This window comes from Mytilus californianus, unplaced genomic scaffold (assembly GCF_021869535.1).
Source record: "Mytilus californianus isolate M0D057914Y unplaced genomic scaffold, xbMytCali1.0.p SCAF_1, whole genome shotgun sequence".
NCBI lineage: Eukaryota > Metazoa > Mollusca > Bivalvia > Mytilida > Mytilidae > Mytilus > Mytilus californianus.
The window spans coordinates 67640997-67663528 of NW_026262581.1; the positions used below are offsets into that span (position 1 = coordinate 67640997).

General features: G+C 33.1%; 1 protein-coding gene across 1 annotated transcript; it reads left to right on the plus strand.

The window, feature by feature from the left end:
- The first annotated feature begins 476 nt into the window (after positions 1 to 476).
- On the plus strand, positions 477 to 5620 carry LOC127707184 (uncharacterized). The gene is made up of 3 exons (XM_052211790.1): positions 477 to 581; positions 3924 to 3999; positions 4525 to 5620. Exons 1-3 carry the CDS (start codon positions 579 to 581, stop codon positions 4947 to 4949), a joined length of 504 nt encoding a protein of 167 aa, XP_052067750.1. The 5' UTR covers positions 477 to 578; the 3' UTR covers positions 4950 to 5620.
- The last annotated feature ends 16912 nt before the right edge of the window (positions 5621 to 22532 follow it).

Here is a 22532-nt window from a genome sequence, read left to right on the forward strand (position 1 = left end):
GTCTTTTTGTCGTCTATAATAAGTGAATGAATCTTAGTGTACATGCTCGGTGCTTATTTTTGTCTCGCCTGCGAATTTGTCGTAGATGCATCAGTTCATATAGTAAGCGTAAAAGGCTGCGAAATTACAAATGTAAAACAGTTCAAACGAGAAAACTAACGGCCTGATTTATGTAAAAAAAAAAGACAATAAACGAAAAACAAATATGATATACAGCAACAAACGACAACCACTGAATAACAGGCGACTTGGGACAGGCCGGAACATACAGATTGAAACACCTCTTTGTGTCAATGGAAAGCGACAATGATCCCGAACCAACGTCTGCAACAACATATCCACGATTAGTATAGGCAGAGGCATATATATAATTATATGTAAATATGTCTTGTATTTCCCTGGTATAGGTAAGTGTTCATATTTACCGCTATTTATACTTTTAAGAGTGTTCGGATTATTGTTCATGATAAAACCCGATGGCTTCAAAATGATTTGTTTACTTCCGTCATTTAGTTAAATTTCGAAATATATATTAAAAACAACGTAATTTGGTTTGAAATGCAGATCGCTAGAACGAAATGGTAAGTAAACATGTTCTTATTTATTCAATATACGATGGAAAGGGTAAATCAATATTTTAAGTCCATGCCGGTATACGTTACATATCAGTTATGATATTATTTTTGATAATAGTTCATTGAACAGCGGCATTACCAAACGGTTATTGAGCCCGGGACCCCTTAAATTGTATGCAATTGCTCTACCGATTCTAAGAACTCATAACAAACGGTTTCAACGAAAATGAGATAAATCATGCAGCAACCCATCGATATTTCATATGTATGTCATTTGGCTTAATGGAGGGTTATTGTATTCTATCACTGACAATTGTTTATTTAGTAACGGGAATCATGATCTGAACTTATTAATGTATTAATTTATTCATTACGTTCAAAAATATATCTAGCTAATATCTGCCTTTTGTGTAAACAATATTCCTACTATGATTCCATAATTGATTGGAGAGAATTTGGTATTGATCAGATGGCAGATCTTTGACTTCTCAGTCTCTGTTAAATTTATGCACATATCTTTTAGAATCGGGCGCTTTAGAGCTTAACATAATGTACATTTTTGTATGGACACGTAGTGTAAACAATATTTTATTGTGAAAATAATACCATAAACACATTTCGTGTACACTTTGACAGTTTTGTTAGGATTGGAAAACAATTGATGACGGAGACCATGTGTTGACCATTTATAGGTGTCTATTTGGATTATAAGTGTTTTCAGTTGCTCTAAATGAGGTTTGCTGTACATCCACACATCCTTTTATTCATAATAGGGGCCTCGGTGGCCGAGTGGTCTAAGTAGTTACTACTGTAATTGTAACAGTGGTTTGATTCCGCCAGTGTACTTTATCCGGAGAATGAAAATTCCTAGTGATTTTTATCCACCAACAAAAAATCACTAGGTTTTTTTATCCGGGTCCAGTGTAAAATATCCACCACTCATCATAAGATTCTAAAGAGGGGTTTTTGATTGGGAAATATATATATATATAAAAAATGGGCTTGGTATATTTGGGGGGTATTTGAAAACTTGCATAGTTGATTTATGTTTAACAAGGTAAACAAGTGTTTTTCATCCAAGGAATGTTCACACTAGTGTTTTTGAACCAGGAATGATTCCACTAGTGCTATTGTACCAGGAATGATTACACTAGTTATTTTGAACCGGAATTGATAACACTAGTGTTTTAATTCCATACATTAATGAAGTGTTTTAGTACTCATTTTGACCACAAGATTACAAAATAATGCTTATTAATAAATTAGAATTAAATAATTTTATTACGCAAATCCATAAAATCATATGCTTTTAAATTGTCACTAATTCTAATATTCATATAAACTGGATTGCCGAAGTTTTTCTGTGCATTTGCGTTTTGGTCGACTTGGAGATAAAATCATATCTTCTATTTCAATATCTAAGGATGCTTCTGTGATTGAAACTTTTGGTAAGAACAAATCTGTGCTTTGGTTTATATCAAGTTCAATGCTCTGATTATTGATAAAAGTATTGTGAGTTATAAAAATATCCCCATTATCATCAATATTATTCGCTGGGTTGATTCAGATTAATTAAATTGGTTCCTTGAAAATCATTCTAATTTTAACCCATTGATTTATGTAAACAATAAACGGTACCTGTCTAATATAAACAAAACAAAGGTATCAAGATTGACGCTTTCACACTATTTACAACTAATATTCTCTAGTGAAATACAGTTACCCGGAATAAATACACGGTGGAATGAAAGTACGCTTACATAATCACTAGCCAGTCAACACTGAGGTGAGTTCGAACCCCGCTCGTGCGGGTGCACTCGACTCCAATCTTAATTGACTAGGATTGTCAGTTTTCCTATCGAAGGTCGGTAGTTTTCTCCGGGCACTCCGGCTTCCTCCACCAATAAAAACTGGCCGCCACGAAATAGCCCAAAAGCGGTGCTTAAAAGTGGCGTTAAAACACAAAAAATCAAATCAATCAATTTTATTCATAATCATGACGAAGGAAAACAGTATTAGTTAATGTTTAGTTCAAGCGGACATGTATCAATAGATCTCACCAGTCTTGCACTTTGAAAGCACAGTTCGCTGTCCTTTCACTGAATAATATCATGACTTTCTTAGTGAATGGTTACTGCTTACAAGGAAACTAGTGCACCAAGGGTTTCTCTAACCGCTAATTAAGGTTGAAGTCGTCCCTTTTTAAGTCTCACGGACGCCACCATGATTTGGTTGACTGTTAATGGAATATCTGTGTCACAGATGAGCACAAATATGTTCCCTTTGTCGTTACCACAATCCCTTCCTCTTTTCCTCAATCGTGACATTACCGAATGAGACGTATCATCGGATTTGTAATTGCATGAGCGATCATGAGCAAGACGATGGTTTTGATTGCTACCTTGCTATCTTGACTCTTTTTTTCCCCAAGATACTTGGGATCCAAAATCAGGTCAACTCAATTTTTTTTATAAAACTTATTAAGTTCGGTATTAACGCATTTTTAGTGCCCTCCTATGGTATAGTTGGGAGAATTACGTTTTCTGGTCTATACGTCCGTCCCGTATCGGGTAACACATTTTGACCGTATGTATTTCACCACGAAGTTGTGATCACATCAACTTTAAACTTATTGCACGTAATCATTACGATGTGTACTTTTTAATTTTAGCTAAATTACAATTTTGACCAAGGTTTCATTTTTTTTTACTGCACATGTTAATGCGATAGTTCGAGCGCGGCATGATGTCTTAAGGACACATCTTTTTGTTTATGGGGGATTGACGTTTCTTATACAAATCCATGCCTGCTCGAACTATCGCATTAACATGTGCAGTAAAAAAATGAAACCTGGCGGTCAAAATTGTAATCATTTTTTTTTTACAATTTTGACTGCAGACACTTCTGACATGGACCCCTTTAGTTATTTTTCTTTGTGTTATTGACATTTTCAATAAAAGTAGAAGGCCATATATGCATGTAGAGAGCGTAGCATTCTCTCTCATAACTGCAACAAGACTGGACATGATGACGTATTTATGTATTCCAAACTAGCGTCCTTCCTCATCAACCTTAATGTATGATCATGTATGGGTCCGGGAATGAATGGAATTTCGAAATAGATAATTTAGAATAATTTTGGCCTCAGCTTTCTCCTATTACAACTACTATGAAGTGAAAATGAATCTCCAACATGAGCCCATGGTCATCCCCTTCCCGGCCCTCAAATCTCGCCTCAAATCCGCCTCTGTAAAGTTACAGAGGTTCTCTGCGGTTTGAGGATGCACTTCATGTGATTGTAATTCCTTTTTTTTTGTGATTCATATACATGGTTCTTATCTTTTGCAGATGTATAATGTTGATGTCCGAAGACTGTTTATTACCATATATACTATTACGTTTGTATCATGCGGTTTAGAACAAGGTATGTACCATTCTCTATCAAAATAATGTCGAGTTTTTCTAAACATTAAACTAAAAATATACAGCGAAAATTGTATAGTGTATAAAGTCTTTAGTTAGTAGATATAAGAAGATGTGGTATGAGTGTCAATGAGACAACTCTCCATCCAAGTCACAATTTGTAAACGTAAACCATTATAGGTCAAAGTACGATCTTCAACACGGAGCCTTGGCTCACACCGAACACCAAGCTATAAAGGGTTGTTTGTTTGTCGAGATACGAATGAAATGATTTCGTTTTTGAAATGAGAGAGGGATTAGACATAATTATAGCAACATATCATTTCAACGAGTGACACAAAAGTGTGGATGGTACTTACATCTGTACTATGGAAAGACAAAGGAGTCAAAAGTTTATTCTAACTTGCAAGTATGTTGTTCTATTATTTTGAAATGCTATCTTAAATGAAAAATGTAATTTTAATTATCATTTTAAATCGGCTATATAATCGTAAAAATTTATAATGACATTATCATCCCATTTCAGACAACGATGTAACAAATTTAAGTGACTCAAATGGAATAAATGTGATTTTATTTTGTGCTGTTTGTCTTGCCTTCCTGGTAGCCTTAGTGCTGACTGTAGTATCATGTGGTGGTTGTGAAGATATGAGTGGAGACGTTGCCTCCGAAAGCCATCCAGCATGTGGCAAACAAAGTAACAATTACAGTACAGTAGTAACGGATGCTAACACTTCCGTACTTATGTCGTCCCATACTATGGGTGATAGTGCAAATGGTTCAATAATTCCACCACAGAACTTACCTTATTCTTTACACCCAGCATCTACCCAAGGGTTCACGGGATACCAGAGTAGTAGTACTACTGCATCAGCACCACAAGACGAGCCGCCACCTCCTTCGTATGAACAAGCCAATAGACAAAGTGGTCTTGCTGGATATGGTTATTGATAGGGGGTGTTTATTTTGTCTTTGAAACAATTTCACTGTGATAATTTTGTTTAATACCTTTTTTATTCAGAGCTTACATGTTTATGAATTAATCAATGACATACCACATACATGTACAAGTTAGGACATAGTTCTTTCCGGCTAGACTATGAAAAAAAACAACACATTGGCATATTTCATGAATGATTGATAAACTGAAGTATATTTCCTGTTGTAATAAGAGAATATAATACAGATTAGAAAATTAATATGGTTTGATTTTCCAGAAGTTATAAATATTAATCATAATCAAAAAGGATTAATTGTAAGACGAGAAGAAATTTTAAAGAAGAATATCATTTGTCTTCCTACAGCGCTCACATTACCCATCCAAATTATTCTTTCTTAATTGTTTATGTAAAATGGGGATTTATTTGACCTAACACATTCAGTTGTTACAATACATATGCATGTCTTTACCTAGAAGGTTTGTTGATTTACATGACAATATAGTGCGTTGTTTCCTCGTTCTCCTGTGTTACACAATGTTATTAAGCTGTTTTTTTACAATTAGCAACATTATATTTTATTGTTTGTATTTACCGAGTCATAACAAGTTATACTTTAATACAGTATATATATTTATGCCATCCATTTAGTTATTTATTATATGAATTAAATGATAAAACAGACTTGTTTTCTTTATAAAATACATTGGTTTTCACATACGATCAACAATAAGCAAATGCACTTTCTGGCAGTACATGAGAGTAATATAAAAATAAGGATATTATGTATGATTACCAATGAGACACCTATCACCAGAGACCAAAGGATGAGGATATAAACAACTATAGATCACTGTATGGCCTTCAACAATGTACAAAACTCATATTGTATAGTTAGCTATACAAGCCACTAGCAGCTGGCATGACAAAATGTAAAAAAAATCAAACGAGAAAATCAAAGGTCTGATTTTTGCTGAAAAAATTAAATATTTTATTTAGAACAGTTTCAAGATAGATAGATAGATACTTTATTCTTTTAAAAACTAAATACAAGTTTACACAGAAACATACAATATAAATACAAATACAATAGTTGAGGTAAACAAATGCAGTACGATATTCTAGAATGGAGTACAAAATGCGGTATAAAAAGAACAATTTCATATTGTCTCAAAGCATAAATTTGATCTATACCTGACTTGAAACAACATATTTGTTTACATCCTCGTCCTTTGGTCTCTGTAGGATAATTGTCCCGGTTGGCAATCCCTAATCATATTAACCCTGAACCCCAAAAAACATATGTTTCTTTGCTTTGTACAAAAAAAAAAACATTTTTGAGACTTTATTCTATATATAACAAAAATATGTAGAATTGATATACTTGTATAACCTGGTCTGAGAAGGTTTTAGAGGTCTAATAACGATACAGTTTTTTATAACTCAGCAAAGCATTTCTGGTATTATAAATATCATCAATTAGATATAAGAAGATGTGGTATGAGTGCCAATGAGACAACTCTCCATCCAAGTTACAATTTATAAAAGTAAACCATTATAGGTCAAGGTACGGCCTTCAACACGGAGCATTGGCTCATACCGAACAGCAAGCTATAAAGGGCCCCAAAAATTACTAGTGTAAAACCATTCAAACGGAAAAACCAACGGTCTAATCTATATAGAAACGAGAAACACGTATGAACTACATAAACAGACGACAACTACTGTAATCAGATTCCTGACTTAGGACAGGTGCAAACATTTGCAGCGGGATTAAACGTTTAAATGGTACCAAACCTTCTCCCTTTTCTGAAACAATAGTATAACATCACAACATAGAAAAACACACTATAAAATATCAATTGGAAGGCTTAACTCAATCAAAAAACGTAAATTAACACAATGAACGAATAAATTTGACCTGTGACACCTGAATGCAAATACAGTTAATAAAAAATTACAAGGGATAAATTATTAAAGTCAAAAGTAAATAAACAGGTTTTAATGAATTTAATTCAAATTATATCATTTTCGTAACAAGTAAACATTTTAAATCTAGTTTCATGGTCGATCTCTCAAAAAAGCATCGACTCAGAAAATCATCAGGTGGCCGAGTAGTTCAAAAGAAAAACAAAAGTAGTTTAAAAAACGAAAAATAAGTTATCTATGTAGTCATCACTAGCCTGTTATCTGAGGTAACTAATTTGAACCCTGCTCGTCGCGCTGTGTGTTCGACTCCGAAATGACTTTTATGCCCTCGCCGTAGCGTCCCAAAATTGGTTTCCGTTCTCTTAACTTGAGTTTGCCTCAACCATATGTTATGAAACTTATACACAATGCTTAATGCTACATACCTGTTACTTGTTACCTGTATGGTAGGTTCATCCTTTCTAAGGGTCACTCCTAATGGGATTTATTTAGGTTAGTATTAAATATGTACATTATTTACAATTGTACATTTAAACTTTTTAAAATATCAATACCTGTACAGTAACACCTTAAAACAAGAAACTCCTACTTTCACTTGATAGACTGATATATAGTTCATATAGATAAATTTAACTCTTGTTCGGCAGGGTTGTCCGTTTTGTATGTAGACATAGCATAATGTTCGTGTGATATTCTCAATGTCTCTGATATTTTGATGTTTGATCTTAACTATTTGCTTGATCTTTTCAGATGATGAGTCCATAATAAACTGCACCATGAGTCCTTCATCCACAATTTTATCAAATATCTCGTTGCCTGTGTTGTTGATAACGTATGATTTTAGTGTTGTTAAATATTTATCTCTTTCGGTTTTCAGTGCATTGCATTCTAGCATAAAATGTTCTGTATCTTCCGTAGCTGAATTGCACAATAGGCACATATCCTACTATACATTTCTGCTAAACTAGGCACGGTCTATTTGAAGTGTATAAGTCCTAGTTATGAGCTTTGCTTTTATTTCTGCTTTTTATACTTCTAAAGTATTATTTGAGGTGAATTTCCATATTTGGTGAGGATTTCCAATTGGCCTTGTTTTAATATTAATGTATTTCATTGTAGATTTTTCAGTTTTTTCTATCTTCCATTTCTCTGCCCAATATTGCTGAATGGCACACTTGACAGTTGTTTTCCATTTTTCCCTAGTTGGTTTGACTAATAACAGTTCCTGAGCTTTTAGTAGTTTGTATTTTGATAAAGCAGTTTCTAATCTACTAATGAATGTATTAGCATTTTGTTTCGACATTATAAGTTGCCTTTCTATAATTCTGTATTCTATGCTGGTGTTGTCTTGAATTATGCCTCCAAAAAATGTGAGTAGCAGTCGGTCCACAGTTGACTGTATTGGTTCTATACCTAGTAAACTATAGTTGACAGCACTAGCAACTCATTTTGGTAGTCCTTGTATCTGTCTGCATATTTGTAGTTGGAGTCTCTCCATTTTTGTGATGTCAGATTTTGTGTAGTTTAGGACCTCATTGCCATACAGACTCCTTGGCAAGGCGTAAGTTTGCCAGAGTTTTGCTGAGACAATTGGCGACATTCCCTTTCTGGCAAGCATAGCATATTTAGTACGTCGGGCAACTTTTAACCGGTCTTCTATATTTACTTTATTCTTTATAGTTCTTATAAGACCAAGATGTTTAACCTCTTTCTTTTCGTCAATTTTATTGTTTCCTAGATAAACATTTAGTTTTTGTTGAACTTTCGTTAACGGCACAATTTCAGATTTTGTAGGATTGATTGACACAAAGTCTTTGTTTGTCATATCATGGACTATATCTAGTAGAGACTGAACCTCATGCTCCTTGTTGGCCAGTATGACAATGTCATCCGCACAAATTGGAGCGACAACATTAATGTTGCCTATTCGTGCACCTATGTTTTACCTTTCTAATGCTTCTAAGATGTTGTTGTTATAGCGTTTATATAGAACAGTCGATAACTTTGCACCTAGTCTAACACCTATTTCTTGTGTAAATTTATCTGAAATGCTATTGTTCCACTTAACTTTAACTGTTACATTCCTGTACATATTTCTTAGCAATAACCACATATTTCCCCCAATTCCATCATGGTACATTTTGTTAAAGAGGATTTCGTGATGTAGTTTATTGAAAGCCTTTTGAGCATCTAATATAAGTAATATGAGTTCTTCTGGGATCTCTTTGTGAAAATCTGCAGCAGCAGATACAATAAAGGCAGTATTTAATGACGATGTTTTTTCAGCGAAGCCTCTTTGTAGCTTACTTTGAATTTTCAGGAGTTTGGGTTCTAACCTGTCTTTTAAAATACCTACTATTAGGATAGAAAAGGTATTGGTTACTGTAATACCACTATTATTCTCTGAATGTAATTTATCTTGCCCACTCTTGTGTACCGGAGAAACTACTCCTTCTTTTGTTTCTTGTGGCAAATCTTTATCCTTAAATATAAGGTTCACTATATGCACTATGTACGTAAAAAGTTCTTCCGGCATTAGTTTGAAATGCTCTGCTGATAGTCCATCAGGACCAGGACTTTTTCCAGTTTTAAGTGCCTTAACTACACCCTGCACTTCTAAGATATTAGTATTGTCAATTTCTATATTTCTTTCTGTTTCCAGTTCTTCTATTATTTTGTTTTGTACCTCTATCACTCTAAGTTTTTCTGTACTAAAGTTTTGATGACTGTTGAGATTGTCAAGTTTGTATAGATTTTCGAAATAGTCTTTCCATCCACTCATCATTAGCTCTGGATCTGATTCCTCAATACCATTAAAGACCATAGTTTCAGTTAAAATATTGTTACATTTTCTTATGAAGTAAGTCTACTAGTTTTGAGATTTCACTAGACGCATTATCTAGGTTGACATGCAGTGTCTATATTTGTCACAGATTCTCTGATTGCTTCCTGATATTTCTCCTTGTCACATCTTGCCCAGTTTGGCCTTTTAATAATTTGTTTTTTACCAAGACTACTCTGTGAGCCCTTTATTATTCCAGGTATTATTGCTACTAGAAGCGTATGATCTGATACATTCGGAGGATTTCTATCTTCTATCTTAACTGTATATATAAAGTTGACATCACAATCTTTGTGTATGATATAATCGATCTGTGAAGACATCACTCCATAATGATGATAAAATGTTGGTGCCTTTGGATAATTATCTGTTAAACACAAGCCATTGTTTTCAATAAAGCATTTAAAGCGTTTATCTCTTTCTCTATCATCCCTAAAGAGGGAAGCATTCATGTCTCCACATAACATAACTTGGTACCCAATATGATGGTACTTTTCTATTATCTCTTATATTTGCAAGAGATGGTCAATATAAAGTTCATCTCCATGTTTATTATGAGACGGCATGTAAACACCAATTAGACATAATGGGTTATTTGAAATGTTTAAAGTTAATGTTTGGTCATAATACAGATTAAGTACGAAATTTGGTGAGAACACTTTTACCATTCTTGAGTTAGGTCCCTTTATAAACATAAAAATTGCTGAATTTTTCGTTTCCGTTCTCTAACTTTAGTTTGTCTCAACCAAATGTTATAAAACTTATACGTTCTAGAGTTATGCGTGTTTACAAATAGAAAAAATACTGAATTTTTAGTTTCTGTTCTCTCCTTAAGTTAGCCTCAACCAAATGTTATGAGACTCACACACAATGCTTATTACCACAAAACTCCGATCAAGTTTAAATTTCGGTAGCGTCACTTTTACCGTTCTTCAGTTATGTCCCTTTATAACTATATGCTATGCAAGCGGGGGCATCATCTGTGTCCACATGTGGACACTATCCACATTTATTTGTTGTTGCCTTCGCTAGTCATGCAGTATCAATAAAAACAGGCATTTGTCAGGAGAAATCGATAATGTCAGACCGTGTATATATATTTACGTTAACCATATTAATTATTTAAATTTTGAATGTCGAAACTAAAAAATTAGAATTGCTCAATGATATAAAATTTTAGTATGTTTTGAAAAAAATAACAATAGAAAAATTCTCAATTTTCTTATATCAATATTAAATAGAAAAACTGCTGTTTTTTTGAGTTGAAAATCGAAACATGTAATGTGAATTTTATCAAAGCATTTCAACTTTTAATTTGTTAAACAAAATGAAAATGGTATAATAATGAGTAATGTTTCTTTTCTTTCTGTGAAGAAAAATGATAAAGCCGTATTAATGTGCATTGTTTGAATTTGTACTTACTATAGGACAAAAATGTTCTGTAAAATTTGCACTTTTCAATTGTGATATCAAAAGGTAACATTAATGTTGTGTTTTTTTTAGAGTGGATTATGATTGTATAATATAAATTGTGGTTTGAGTTATTTCCCTTTGAACAAAAATGTCAATATGGTGGACATTGTTTTTAATATATTTTTGGGAAATGTTTAAATCATTATTGAAATGGATTGATATATTTGAATGAGAATGCATATCAAAGAACCCCAATATTTCAAGATTATTTAAACCCCATTGAAATTGGTCAAAAATAAGCGATTCAAACAAAGTTTTAAAATTGATTGGTTTTTACCCCTTTTTGGCCCCTTATTCCTAAGCTGATACAGCCATAATCCCCAAACTCAATCCAGCCTTTCTTTTGTGGTATGGAACCTTTTGATACAATTTCATACAAATCCATATACTTATACTTAAGTTTTTGTCTGGAAACCAGAAATATCGGTTTGTTTTTGGCCCCTTTTTGGCCCAAAATGCTTGAACGGTTAGGGCCATAATCTCAAATTTCATCTCAAGCTTTCTTTTGTGGTATGGAACCTTGTGGTACAATTTCATAGAGATCCATACACTTATACTCAAGTTATTGTCTGGAAACCAAATGTCTTCGGTAGACGACGACATCGCCATATCATTATACGGCCGGATATAAAACGATATTATCTCAAGAATTCACATCTAATATAGCTTTTATATTAAACATTTATGAAAATATCGATTTGAAAGCTGTCAATAAAATAACCCTTAACAAATTGGTTTTTTTTTCTATTATGCAACAAATTGAAAAACATTCAACTTCTAATCGCTATAAATACGATGGATTTAACAATTCGCTGTGAACATTTTGCATAATCTCAATTGTGTTCGCTGCACATTTTATATTGATTTTTTTTTTATAAAACATTGATGAAAATACTTTTTTAAACATATCAAATTGAAATACCATTTAAAAAATTGAAAAAAAAATAACTTGTTATCGCTATGAACATGAGATGGATTTAAAATTTTTCTGGAAACTATTCGTTATCAACGTGACCATTGCTTGGACGTTGTGTTTTACATTTGGAGACGTATGTTATCCTGAAGATAAAGGGTGTCTCAGACCTAGTATTCGTGGTCTTGGTGACCTGATGTGGGGTCATTGCTGTTCTTTAGCAGTGCTGCGTAGGATTGGGAGTATAAGCCTTGTGGAATGTGCAAAGGAATGTTTTCTCACAACTGGATGCTTTTCGTTAAATTATAGACACAATTGGCATGTGTGTGAATTGCTAGAACGGCATGAGAATGGGGCGTCTAACTATAATGCTTTTCTTCGTGATGAAGGGTGTGTTCATAGTAATATATCAACATGGACAAAGGTAAAGATTATAAAGTGTTTCAATGGACTGATCCCCTGTATTAGTTTAAAACTTTTGTAATTGATGATTTTTCCATCTGTAGGTTCAATTAGATTAAAGATAATCACTGAAGCAGCACAATTTCAGATACTATGATTATAGGGGCAAATATAAAATCAATCAGAAGTTTTTAAGAATCTTTGTATCCTTTGCCATGTATAGTATTATTCAGCTATATAAATGGATTGGAAAAGAGGGAAGGTTCACCTTAAACGGTAATTTCCCATTTAGTCCTATATTTCATACTATACATAAGTAGTTTCAAAGAGCTTGTTATGTATTTCATATAGGGCTCTAGGTTAGCCTATATGATAGTCTTCCGTGGCGGCAATCTTATTTATAGATTTCAAATTTTTAAGCAGAATCGCGCTTCATTTTTATTAAAGAAGGATTGGGTCACGATATCATAATCCATTAAAAGAAAGAAGTGGTATGATTATCAATGAGACACAGAATCTTTGATGTATATTGTCTGAACTAAAACTGCAAAAACATGTCGAAGTCAAAACAATTTAATCGGCATTGTAATTTCCGATTGCACGAAGCAGGAAAAAAATTACCAACTTTTGTTTTAATAACGTCCAAACTGGTAGCATTTAAAAAAAGAAGGTTAGCGACAAGTGATTAGCAATATAGCCATGTTTTAAAGGAACCAGGTAAGCTAATAGCAATTGAAAGAATAGATTGAAATTAAGCTTAATTTACTAACTTGTTACTGACATTTTTTCTTGCCTATTACAGAAATTGTCTGGAAAGTGCGTTGACCACAACTGTGCAGCTGGACAAAGATGTTACTTTGATGTTGGTACTGGTGTCAAGTGTAAAGTTGCATGCAAGTATTGTAATGATATTTTCTTCTTTTAGGGGAGAGATGCAGTAGGTTAAAATAGTACCATTCATATGAAACTAGGAAATTGAAAACAAGTAGAGCAGTCTCTTTAAAGCAACATCAGTTCACAGTCTGTTAAAGAGGCATTAGCTACGATTTAGACAAAAATTTAAAATACAATTCTTTTTGTTTCAATTATTTATATAAGCGGAATTTTGAAACTATATTTCGTTTTAAGCAGTCAATTTGTCCCAAATTTGTAAAAATAATCTCAAAATCATCGCTGATGTTTTATTTACTTGCAAGTCAATAACTTAACCGCATTGAAACCGTATTCATGTGACCTTCAATTTAACCCCTTGGCTAGAGGGGTACGTCTAAACACTGCTCAGGACCTCCTGAGTGAAGAATGTATATATTCGTTGCACGCTATTTATTTTAGTGGTAAATTTTGGTAGATTTTGAAAACGAACTTAAATAGATATTTATTATTTTAGGGCACGTGTCACTGATTACACAACTACTCAGCCGTGAATAATCCAATCAACAAAATTGATTGGATTATCCTTATTGCTAATGAATATCATGTTATCAGGACAGTGTTGAAATAAAATTTAATTATGGGATATTTAAGTACACAGTTTTATAAAGACCTTTAATGTTTGGTGAATTTTTACTTTTTGTCTCTCATAATTCTTTTAAGAATGGCATTAATATCTATTTATGTTTCTATGATATGTGTATATATTTTATCTTGTGTATTAATGGTGAGACGTTGATTTATGTAATTAAATTTACTATGTGTGTAGTGAATTTTAAGGTAACGGAGAAAAAAAGATCAAATGTCCCATTCAATGTATTTTAATACAGTTTATGTGTAATGAGGACAGCTAAATTATCTTTTTTTATTGTACGTTCTGCAGTTCTTAAGTAAAGAAATAACAATTGATATTGTTTTATAGTTATAGTCTTTAACAGTACCCAAGGGTGACAGGGGAATAGAAGTATGGTCACCATTGGTCTTCCTCCGACCGGCAGTAAAACCCTCGCCAAAGGGGGGCGTTCGTTTGACTGTGCAGGCTGTACAAATTTGCAGCCACGTCCGGTCAGAATGGGGACGTTAAATCCGATGCCTCGTGTAAAGAGAGTGCCACGGTCTTTGCACGTTAAGAACCCTTGTGACAACTCTTTGAGGGGTCCGTAGGTGACCTGTTGCAAGGCAAAATTTCTGTCCCTAACCGATATACCCTCATTTCTCGTGGCAGTCTAAATTTCTCCGACCTTTTTTTTTGCTAAGTCTAATATCTTGGCAGAGTACGTGCTTTCCTTGGTTTCTTTCTTTGATTTCGATAATGGGCAAGTTTCTGGGGTTTTTGCAATTCAAAATCTGTGCATGAGGACTTAGTCGTTGTAAGAACGGACTGAGTATCATTCAACAGTTTGCGAAATAGTCTTTCTCGCTGTTCTTGAGTCTTGCAAACCTTATTGTGAAATAACGTGTTTTCTGTAAGACAAAAAAGTTCATAATTTCCCTTGAGCTCGATGTAAAACCAAATCTTACTACTTGATTTTGTTAAGAAAAAAATACCCAAATATGATAAAAGACGGGATTTCAATGTACGCTATCATTAATTTAGCCCGTTTGTGAAAAGGGGTCTTGATCGGGACAGAAAACTGAAGACAACTTCATTTTTTAGAATTTATTTTCACAATGAAATTCGTTCAGGCTTGTAATACTGGACAAGAACGATTTTAATGAGAAATAAAATTTTACTATATCAGTTTGATTATTTGAAAAAGTACGGTAACAAATACAGATAAGAACGGGCTTGATACAAAACCAAATATTGCTTTATAAAAATGCTGGTGACAAATTCCTTCTTCAGATTTTATTTCCCTATTAAAACTCGTTGAATTTATTACTGGACAAGAACGAGTGTAAATGGGGAAATAAATCTTACTTAATAAAGTTTAAAACTATACATGTATCATTCGTTTTTTTTTTACACATAGGCTATCGCAATAAACGCTCACTAAAACATCTATTACATGTCCTGGGTGCACTAATTAGGTCCTGAGTGCACTCAGGGGGTCCTGAGCGGTTTTTAGACGTACCGGCTAGGGGTGGGTTACGCATATACTAGGCATATACTAGGCGTGTTCATATATTCAAAGGAAAATATTGTCAACATTGAAAGTAAAACAAGGATGAACCATTTGGTTGACTGATTCGACCCATAACAAAATCATTCTTAAACATGTACATGTACAGGTAAAAACGATAATTAACTGATTTTTAACCTTTTAATATGAAATCAAATAGCCTTGAAAAATCCAGTTGCACGTGCTCGATGTCTATTTATATTTATATTTATGTTCCTATCGGGTTATATGACCGTTGACAGTCTTCAGAGGTCATCTCGATGGTTAATCAGATGGCGTCTAGACTAAAATATTCACAAAATGCTGATACATATTACCGATTCCATTCATTGTTAATTGTTGATTTTAGACTTTTTGTAATTTGGATATATGTCTTAGTATGTTATAAATCAAATATGAGAATTTGAGTCAAATCGGTTAGCATTGACAGCTAATGCCCCTTTAATAAAGTCAAATTGGAAACCCATATATGGTATACTATTATATATGAAACATTTACATCTGATGTTGATAAATAGGTACCGTTTATGTAATTATTACAACTGGATGCATACCTCTGCTGGTGGATATTGTTTTATTTTTATTTAAATTTACTGTTATAAAATTCCGAAACTATTTGGTACTTTTAATGTTATTACTACCACTGGGTTAATACTCTGCAGGTGGACTGTTAGTCCCCGAGGGTATCATAAAAAAAAGTAAAATGACACAAATACCGAACTCCAAGGGAAAATTCAGAACGGAAAGTTCTTTTTCAAATGGCAAAAGCAAAAGCCCAAACACATCAAACGAAAGGAAAACAACTGTCGTATTCCTGACTTGGTTCAGGCATTTTCTTATGTACAAAATGGTGGATTAAACCTAGTTTTATAGCTAGCTAAACCTATCACTTGTATGACAGCCGCATAGAATTCAATTATATTGACAACAATGCGTTAATCCCTAATTTAAAAAATCAAGCTTCTCCAACAAGAAATTCTTTACCTGTATACAAAAATATCAAATTTTGGAGAAACGTGATCACACCAGCAAAACAAACAGACATAAAAGATAAAAATGTCAAAAATTGGAGTACAGTAGTCAACATTGTGTTATAATCTTAATCACTATGAAAACAAACAACTATGCCAACAAAGAAAAACAAAACGGCATGAAGACACTCGATAGACAAAGCACATAAGCAAATATCATTGAAAGACAACAATACAAAAAAAGACCATAGAACATGATCGTTTTTGGTTTTATCAGCTTTTCAACGATAGTATTAGGTTTTTGATTTTGAATATGTTGGCCTCGAGCATCACCAAAAAGACATGCGCATCTGGTTCAGTAAAATTTGTAACGTTACTATAATTAATAACGCCTTGTCGATACCTCGTGGATTGTTAGTCCCCGAGAATATCATAAGCCCAGTAGACTCAATTTATGTATTAATAGATAACTGTTCATTGTTTCTCCCTCATTAAGTACGAAACCAACAAAAACTGTCCCCTCACCAGACATCTTCGCTCAAAAAAACATCCTTTTGATAATGTTACTTTTGAAATCATAGAAGTGAACATTGAACGAGCTTGGAAAGGGAAGTAAAATTTGAAGAAGGAAATTGTCACCAACAATTCACCTTAATTTTCATGAAGCAAGATTTGGTTTTGTATCGATCCGTTCTTATCTGTGCATGTATTTTGTACAGTAACTTATCAAAATACGATTTTCAAATAAGCAACTCTCATATAGTAAGATTTTATTTCTTATTAAAATTGTTCTTGTCCTATTAAAAGCCTTGAAGGAATTACAATGTGAAAATAAATTCTGAAAAATGAATTTATCACTGTTTTCCTCTCGGTTTCTGTCATTCATGGGAAATTTTCTAATAATCAAAATTAAGTTTTTCGTATCACATTCTCGTATCACTCCATGCAATGTGATACGAGAAATATTTCTTCATGCAAGAAATATATAACAGACCATGATCATAAGAGAAACTGTATTAAAATGCATTGAAATGGAGTTTTTATTTTTTTCTCCATAATCGTAAAAATGAACTACGCACAAAGTAAATTTAATAACATGTTTCCGAAACAACTTAAAAACATCGTATCACATGTATAATTCAATGATATTCATAAGCAATAAGGACAATCCAATCAATTTTGTTGATTGGATATTTCGCGGCTGAGTAGTTGTGTGAAACAGCCCACATTATTTTACAAAAATAATAAATATCTCTCTAAGTTTGTTTTCAAAATCTACCAAAATTTACCACTAAAATAAACAGCGTGCAACGAATACATACGTTCGTCCAGTGTGTATATACAATAACGAGTCCTGGGTGCACTTTTTAAGTCCTGAGTAGTGTTTAGACGTACCCCACTACGGCGAGGAGAGAAACTTTTGGATCCACCAGCTCCATACCTTAGAACCTAATGGTCTAAATGAAAAAGACATGTAAAGATACAGGAAAGATAAAGAATAATTTATTATGTAGCATCGCCCTTACTACTCTGTAACATTAGCCAATGGATGTTGCAAATTTACTTTTAATTCAACAATAATTAATCTTGAACATCATTCAAATTTGTACAATGAGCTGCAAAAGAGGGACGAAAGATACCAGAGGGACAGTCAAACTCACAGATCGAAAACAGACAACGCCATGGCCAAAGATAAAAAGACAAACAGACAAATAATAGTACAGCAAAAGTTTCTTATCTGCATCCGATTTCACCTGGAATAGATGCATTCGCTTGATGAAGCTAGTTTGTCTAGCGAAATATTGCGTTGATTTTTGATCGCTTTGAAAATCTTTTTAACATTTTAATATTTACATACTAAATAGTGGTAACTTGACGATGATGTGAATGTACCGCAAATACACTATTCAGTTCATATGACAAGAACCTTTTGATAAATTCGAATACATGTTTAGATATCTGAACGTTTTGTTCATACGAAAGGTTCGGTTTACAAGATTATTAACTTTACATTCGGTATAAAGTCATCAGGGAGTCATTAAAGAGTATTCATCAGAATTTCTCTTTGGTCTGTATATAAAGGGCAGTACAGTCTCAATGTCGCATCAACAAATACTAGATGGGTCAGCAATTGTATTGATTCTGAAACAATTAAGTCGGGCGTGTAGCTATGTTTACGTCAAAACGCCCGGGCTTACACATAAATATTAGAGAAATAATATTTTAACCTAAATAAATTAAAAGAACTGGTTAAAAGTCTTTTAATTCTTTTTTCAATGACTTGTAATTGAAGAAAGAAGTGACGAAATTAATGGTATCATATTATATTATATTTGTTCATATTTTTTTAAAGTCTGAATCTAGTGTGAATTCTACTCAGTTTCCTGTTGTATAAAGCATTTCATTATCTGCTGAGATACGATATCTAGTTTGCATTTTTGTCGATCCTGTGACATTCGATACATACCGATTCTAGATTCCGTCGGCGTCGGCGCCGTCGACATTTAGGTTCAGTCTGTGGTTAAAGCTTTTTTTATACGCCCGTCAAAATTTTGAAGGGACGTATTATGGTATACAAATATCGTCTGTCCGTCTGTCTGTCCGGCGTAAACATGTCGCACCGTAACTTGAGAACGACTTATCCAAATTTCATGAAACTTAACATAGTTGTTTTATGATGGTCAAAAAATCTGTAGACTTTTTGGTGAAAATCAGATTAAAACTGTTTGAGTTACGGGACTTAGTCACATGTCGCGCCGTATCTCAAAAACAGTTTATGATTATTGCTTAAAACTTTACACACTTCTTAGTTATATTAATCTTAAGATCTGTATACTTTTAAGTGATGATTCAAAATTTTATTTTTGAGTTATTGAGTATTTTGTAAAAAAAGGGGGGAGGGGTTTTTCACATGTCGCGCCGTATCTCAAAAACGATTTATGATTATTGCTTAAAATTTTACACACTTCTTAGTTATATTAATCTAAAGATCTGTATACTTTTTGGTTTTGATTCAAAATTTTATTTTAGAGATATTGATTTTTTTTTTAAAGGGGGGTTTTCACATGTCGCGCCGTATGTCAGAAACTATTTATGATTATTGCATAAAAATTCACAAACAAGACGACGGGCGTATCATGCGCTCATGGCGCAGCTGTTTATTTAAACATAATATCGATGTCAACCTTCATGAAATTTTATGAAATTTGGACAGAAGCTTTTTTATGACCAAAAAACAGTATCAATAAAATATATGTTTTTTTTAAATTTTTTCCATATTTTTCTGATAAAAGGAGTTAATAAGTAGATAAAGTAAGATAATCTTAGGTTAAAGTTGGTTAAACATCAATTAATTTGTCAAACCTTCATTGAATTTTATGACAATTTGGCAGAAGCTTTTTTTTTATGATGAAGAGATAATGTCTGAAGCAAAATTCTGAAAGTACATTTTTCTCTTCATTCTGTCTTTTACTGAAGCACGGATTTTTTTTTTTGCAATTAACAGACTTGATTAAATTTTTGTGACATTATAAAGTTGTAAACCTTCATAGATTGTTATGAAACTTTAACATAAGCTAATTGTTCAAGATTAAGAAAAAGCATCTGAAAGTTTGATTTTTCTTAAATCCCGCTTTTACACTGACAGCAGTAACTCCAGGCGAGACCGACCTTTACGAATTTTTGTGTAACACCAGACCATCTTTAAAAATTAATTATTTGCTGTGTCTATTAAAAAATTTGAGCATAAAAATGAGAGAAAATTCGATGAAGTCAAAATATTTGATTGAAAAATAAAACATTGAATTCGAAACGTTTTGCTTTTTTTTAAATTTTTGGTCGATTGCTTGTTTTATCCCACATCACTTTTTAAACATTTTATAAAGTGACTGTTTTGGACATTTTTCTCTGAAACCAATGACCATTAGATTCCAAATAAACACAATAACTAATAAATTAAACATAAAAATAAATAAATTAGACTTTAAAGTATGTTGCTATTGGTGATTTTTTTATGAAAGAAATGGTATCTCTTTCTCGATGACGCATCAGTTTCCTTGGGCTCTGACCTGAACCCGATGGGGGCCCTCAGAACCCCTCCCCAAGATTCGGGCGTACACTTAAAAAATGGCATAGCTACGTAACTGGAAGTCATGATTCAAAAAAGATGAGGAGTATCGGTCCACTCAAATAGTGCTTATAGTTAGATCTTTATCCATAGTATTTAGCCTTTTAAATTGGATTTTAAATTTTGCGATAGAATCTGCTTTTCGAAAGAACAAATCAGTGTTATTTCATAGTCTTGTATGCCATTTCGCAAAATATATACTGTTGTGCTCTGTACACAGGGTGGAACAAGATTGCTTAGATAATCTGGAGCTTGTTTATATCGAAAGTATAAAATATTTGTAATGTTCGTCTTCTCCTGTCAGCTAAAGTTTCCCACCCAACATCTTCATACAGACTTTCAATTTTGTAAGTGTTGACAAACCAGTAACTCTTCTAGCAGCTTCTAGCTGCAAACGTTACAGTTTATAAACATATGTTATCGGCCCACAATTATCCCAAATCTCAGTTGCATATTCAAAAGTTGGTCTTGTGAATACTTAATAATTTTTTTTTAATTTTTTCCCTATAAAGTCGGTACTTGAGTTTTCTATGTATATTTAAATGTTTTGTAATACTGGTGATCTAATAGTCAATATGGCTTTTCCACCGAGCATCAGAGCAAATTTTAACCCAAGACGTGTGTGTTGCATTTTGTAACAGGGATTTCTTTATCATTTAAGCAGAATTTAAGATCTTCTGCGTCATCATTAGGAAAAAAAACATTATTTCTGTTTTGTCTGGTTTAAAAGACATAAGCAACCGTCTTGACCATTCGTTCAACTCCCTAAGGTCACGATCAACAACAGTTTTTATATTCCGTCATTGTGCCCCGAGTAATTAAACGAGTTTGGTCAAATAATTGAGTTTCTTTGCAATGTCATTTATATATGTTATAAATAACATGGGAAGACACCTTACTTGTCGAAATGCGCATCTGGTGCAGTTCAATTAGTACTTTCTATTTTTTAGGTATTTTTTTGTCATATAGCCTTCAACTGTTTCGATTCTTATACATCCTCGGCTTACAAATATTCAGCTCTGAGCGTTCCTGATGAAGGTAAATCCAGAAAAGTGCTTCGGACGCATGAAATTATTTAACGTGTTGTTTTCATTTTTTAATGTTATTACTATCACTTGGTTGATACCTCTGCGTGTGGACTGTTAGTCTCCGAGGGTATCAATAGCCCAGTAGCCAATACTTCGGTACTGGCATGAAAATAAGAAAATTGTTTTATTTAAATCAGTTTAACTGAAGGAATGTATCACCCTCATGCATAACTCTGATTAATTGTTCGGGTTTGACTTTACTTTTGGTCCTTTTTGGTTTTATCAGCTCTTCAACGTTTGTATTAAATTTTACATGAAGAGACATTACTTGTCGAAATGTGCATCTAGTACAGTAAAACTGGTACCAGTAAGTTTATAACACTTATTTCTTATTCTTGTACCAGAAACAAGTCTTACTGGTTTAGAGTAAGTGTGACTGGATGTAACAGGGATTTCTTGTTAGAGCTGATAAAAATCTATGGATTTTTAAGAACGGTTTACACCCATTGTATGTGCTCTCTACACACATGTAGAATTCATGCAGTAATATTTAAGAAAATGAGATAACTTTATTATTTTTTTTCGATTTTTAGCTCAAGTACTAGTATATCTTACCGCAGTTGTTTGCAAAATCTTATAAAAAATTCTTTGACATACCCAATTTCTGTAACATGGCCATACATTTAAATTATGTACTTGTAGAAGAATTAACGAGTCAATATTTCTTATATTGTCTTAAACAAAGTTTAAACCATTAAGTTTATAACACTTATTTCTTATTCTTGTACCAGAAACAAGTCTTACTGGTTTAGAGCATATGCGACTGGATGGATCATGCTTTTGTTGCTGTCTGTTTAAG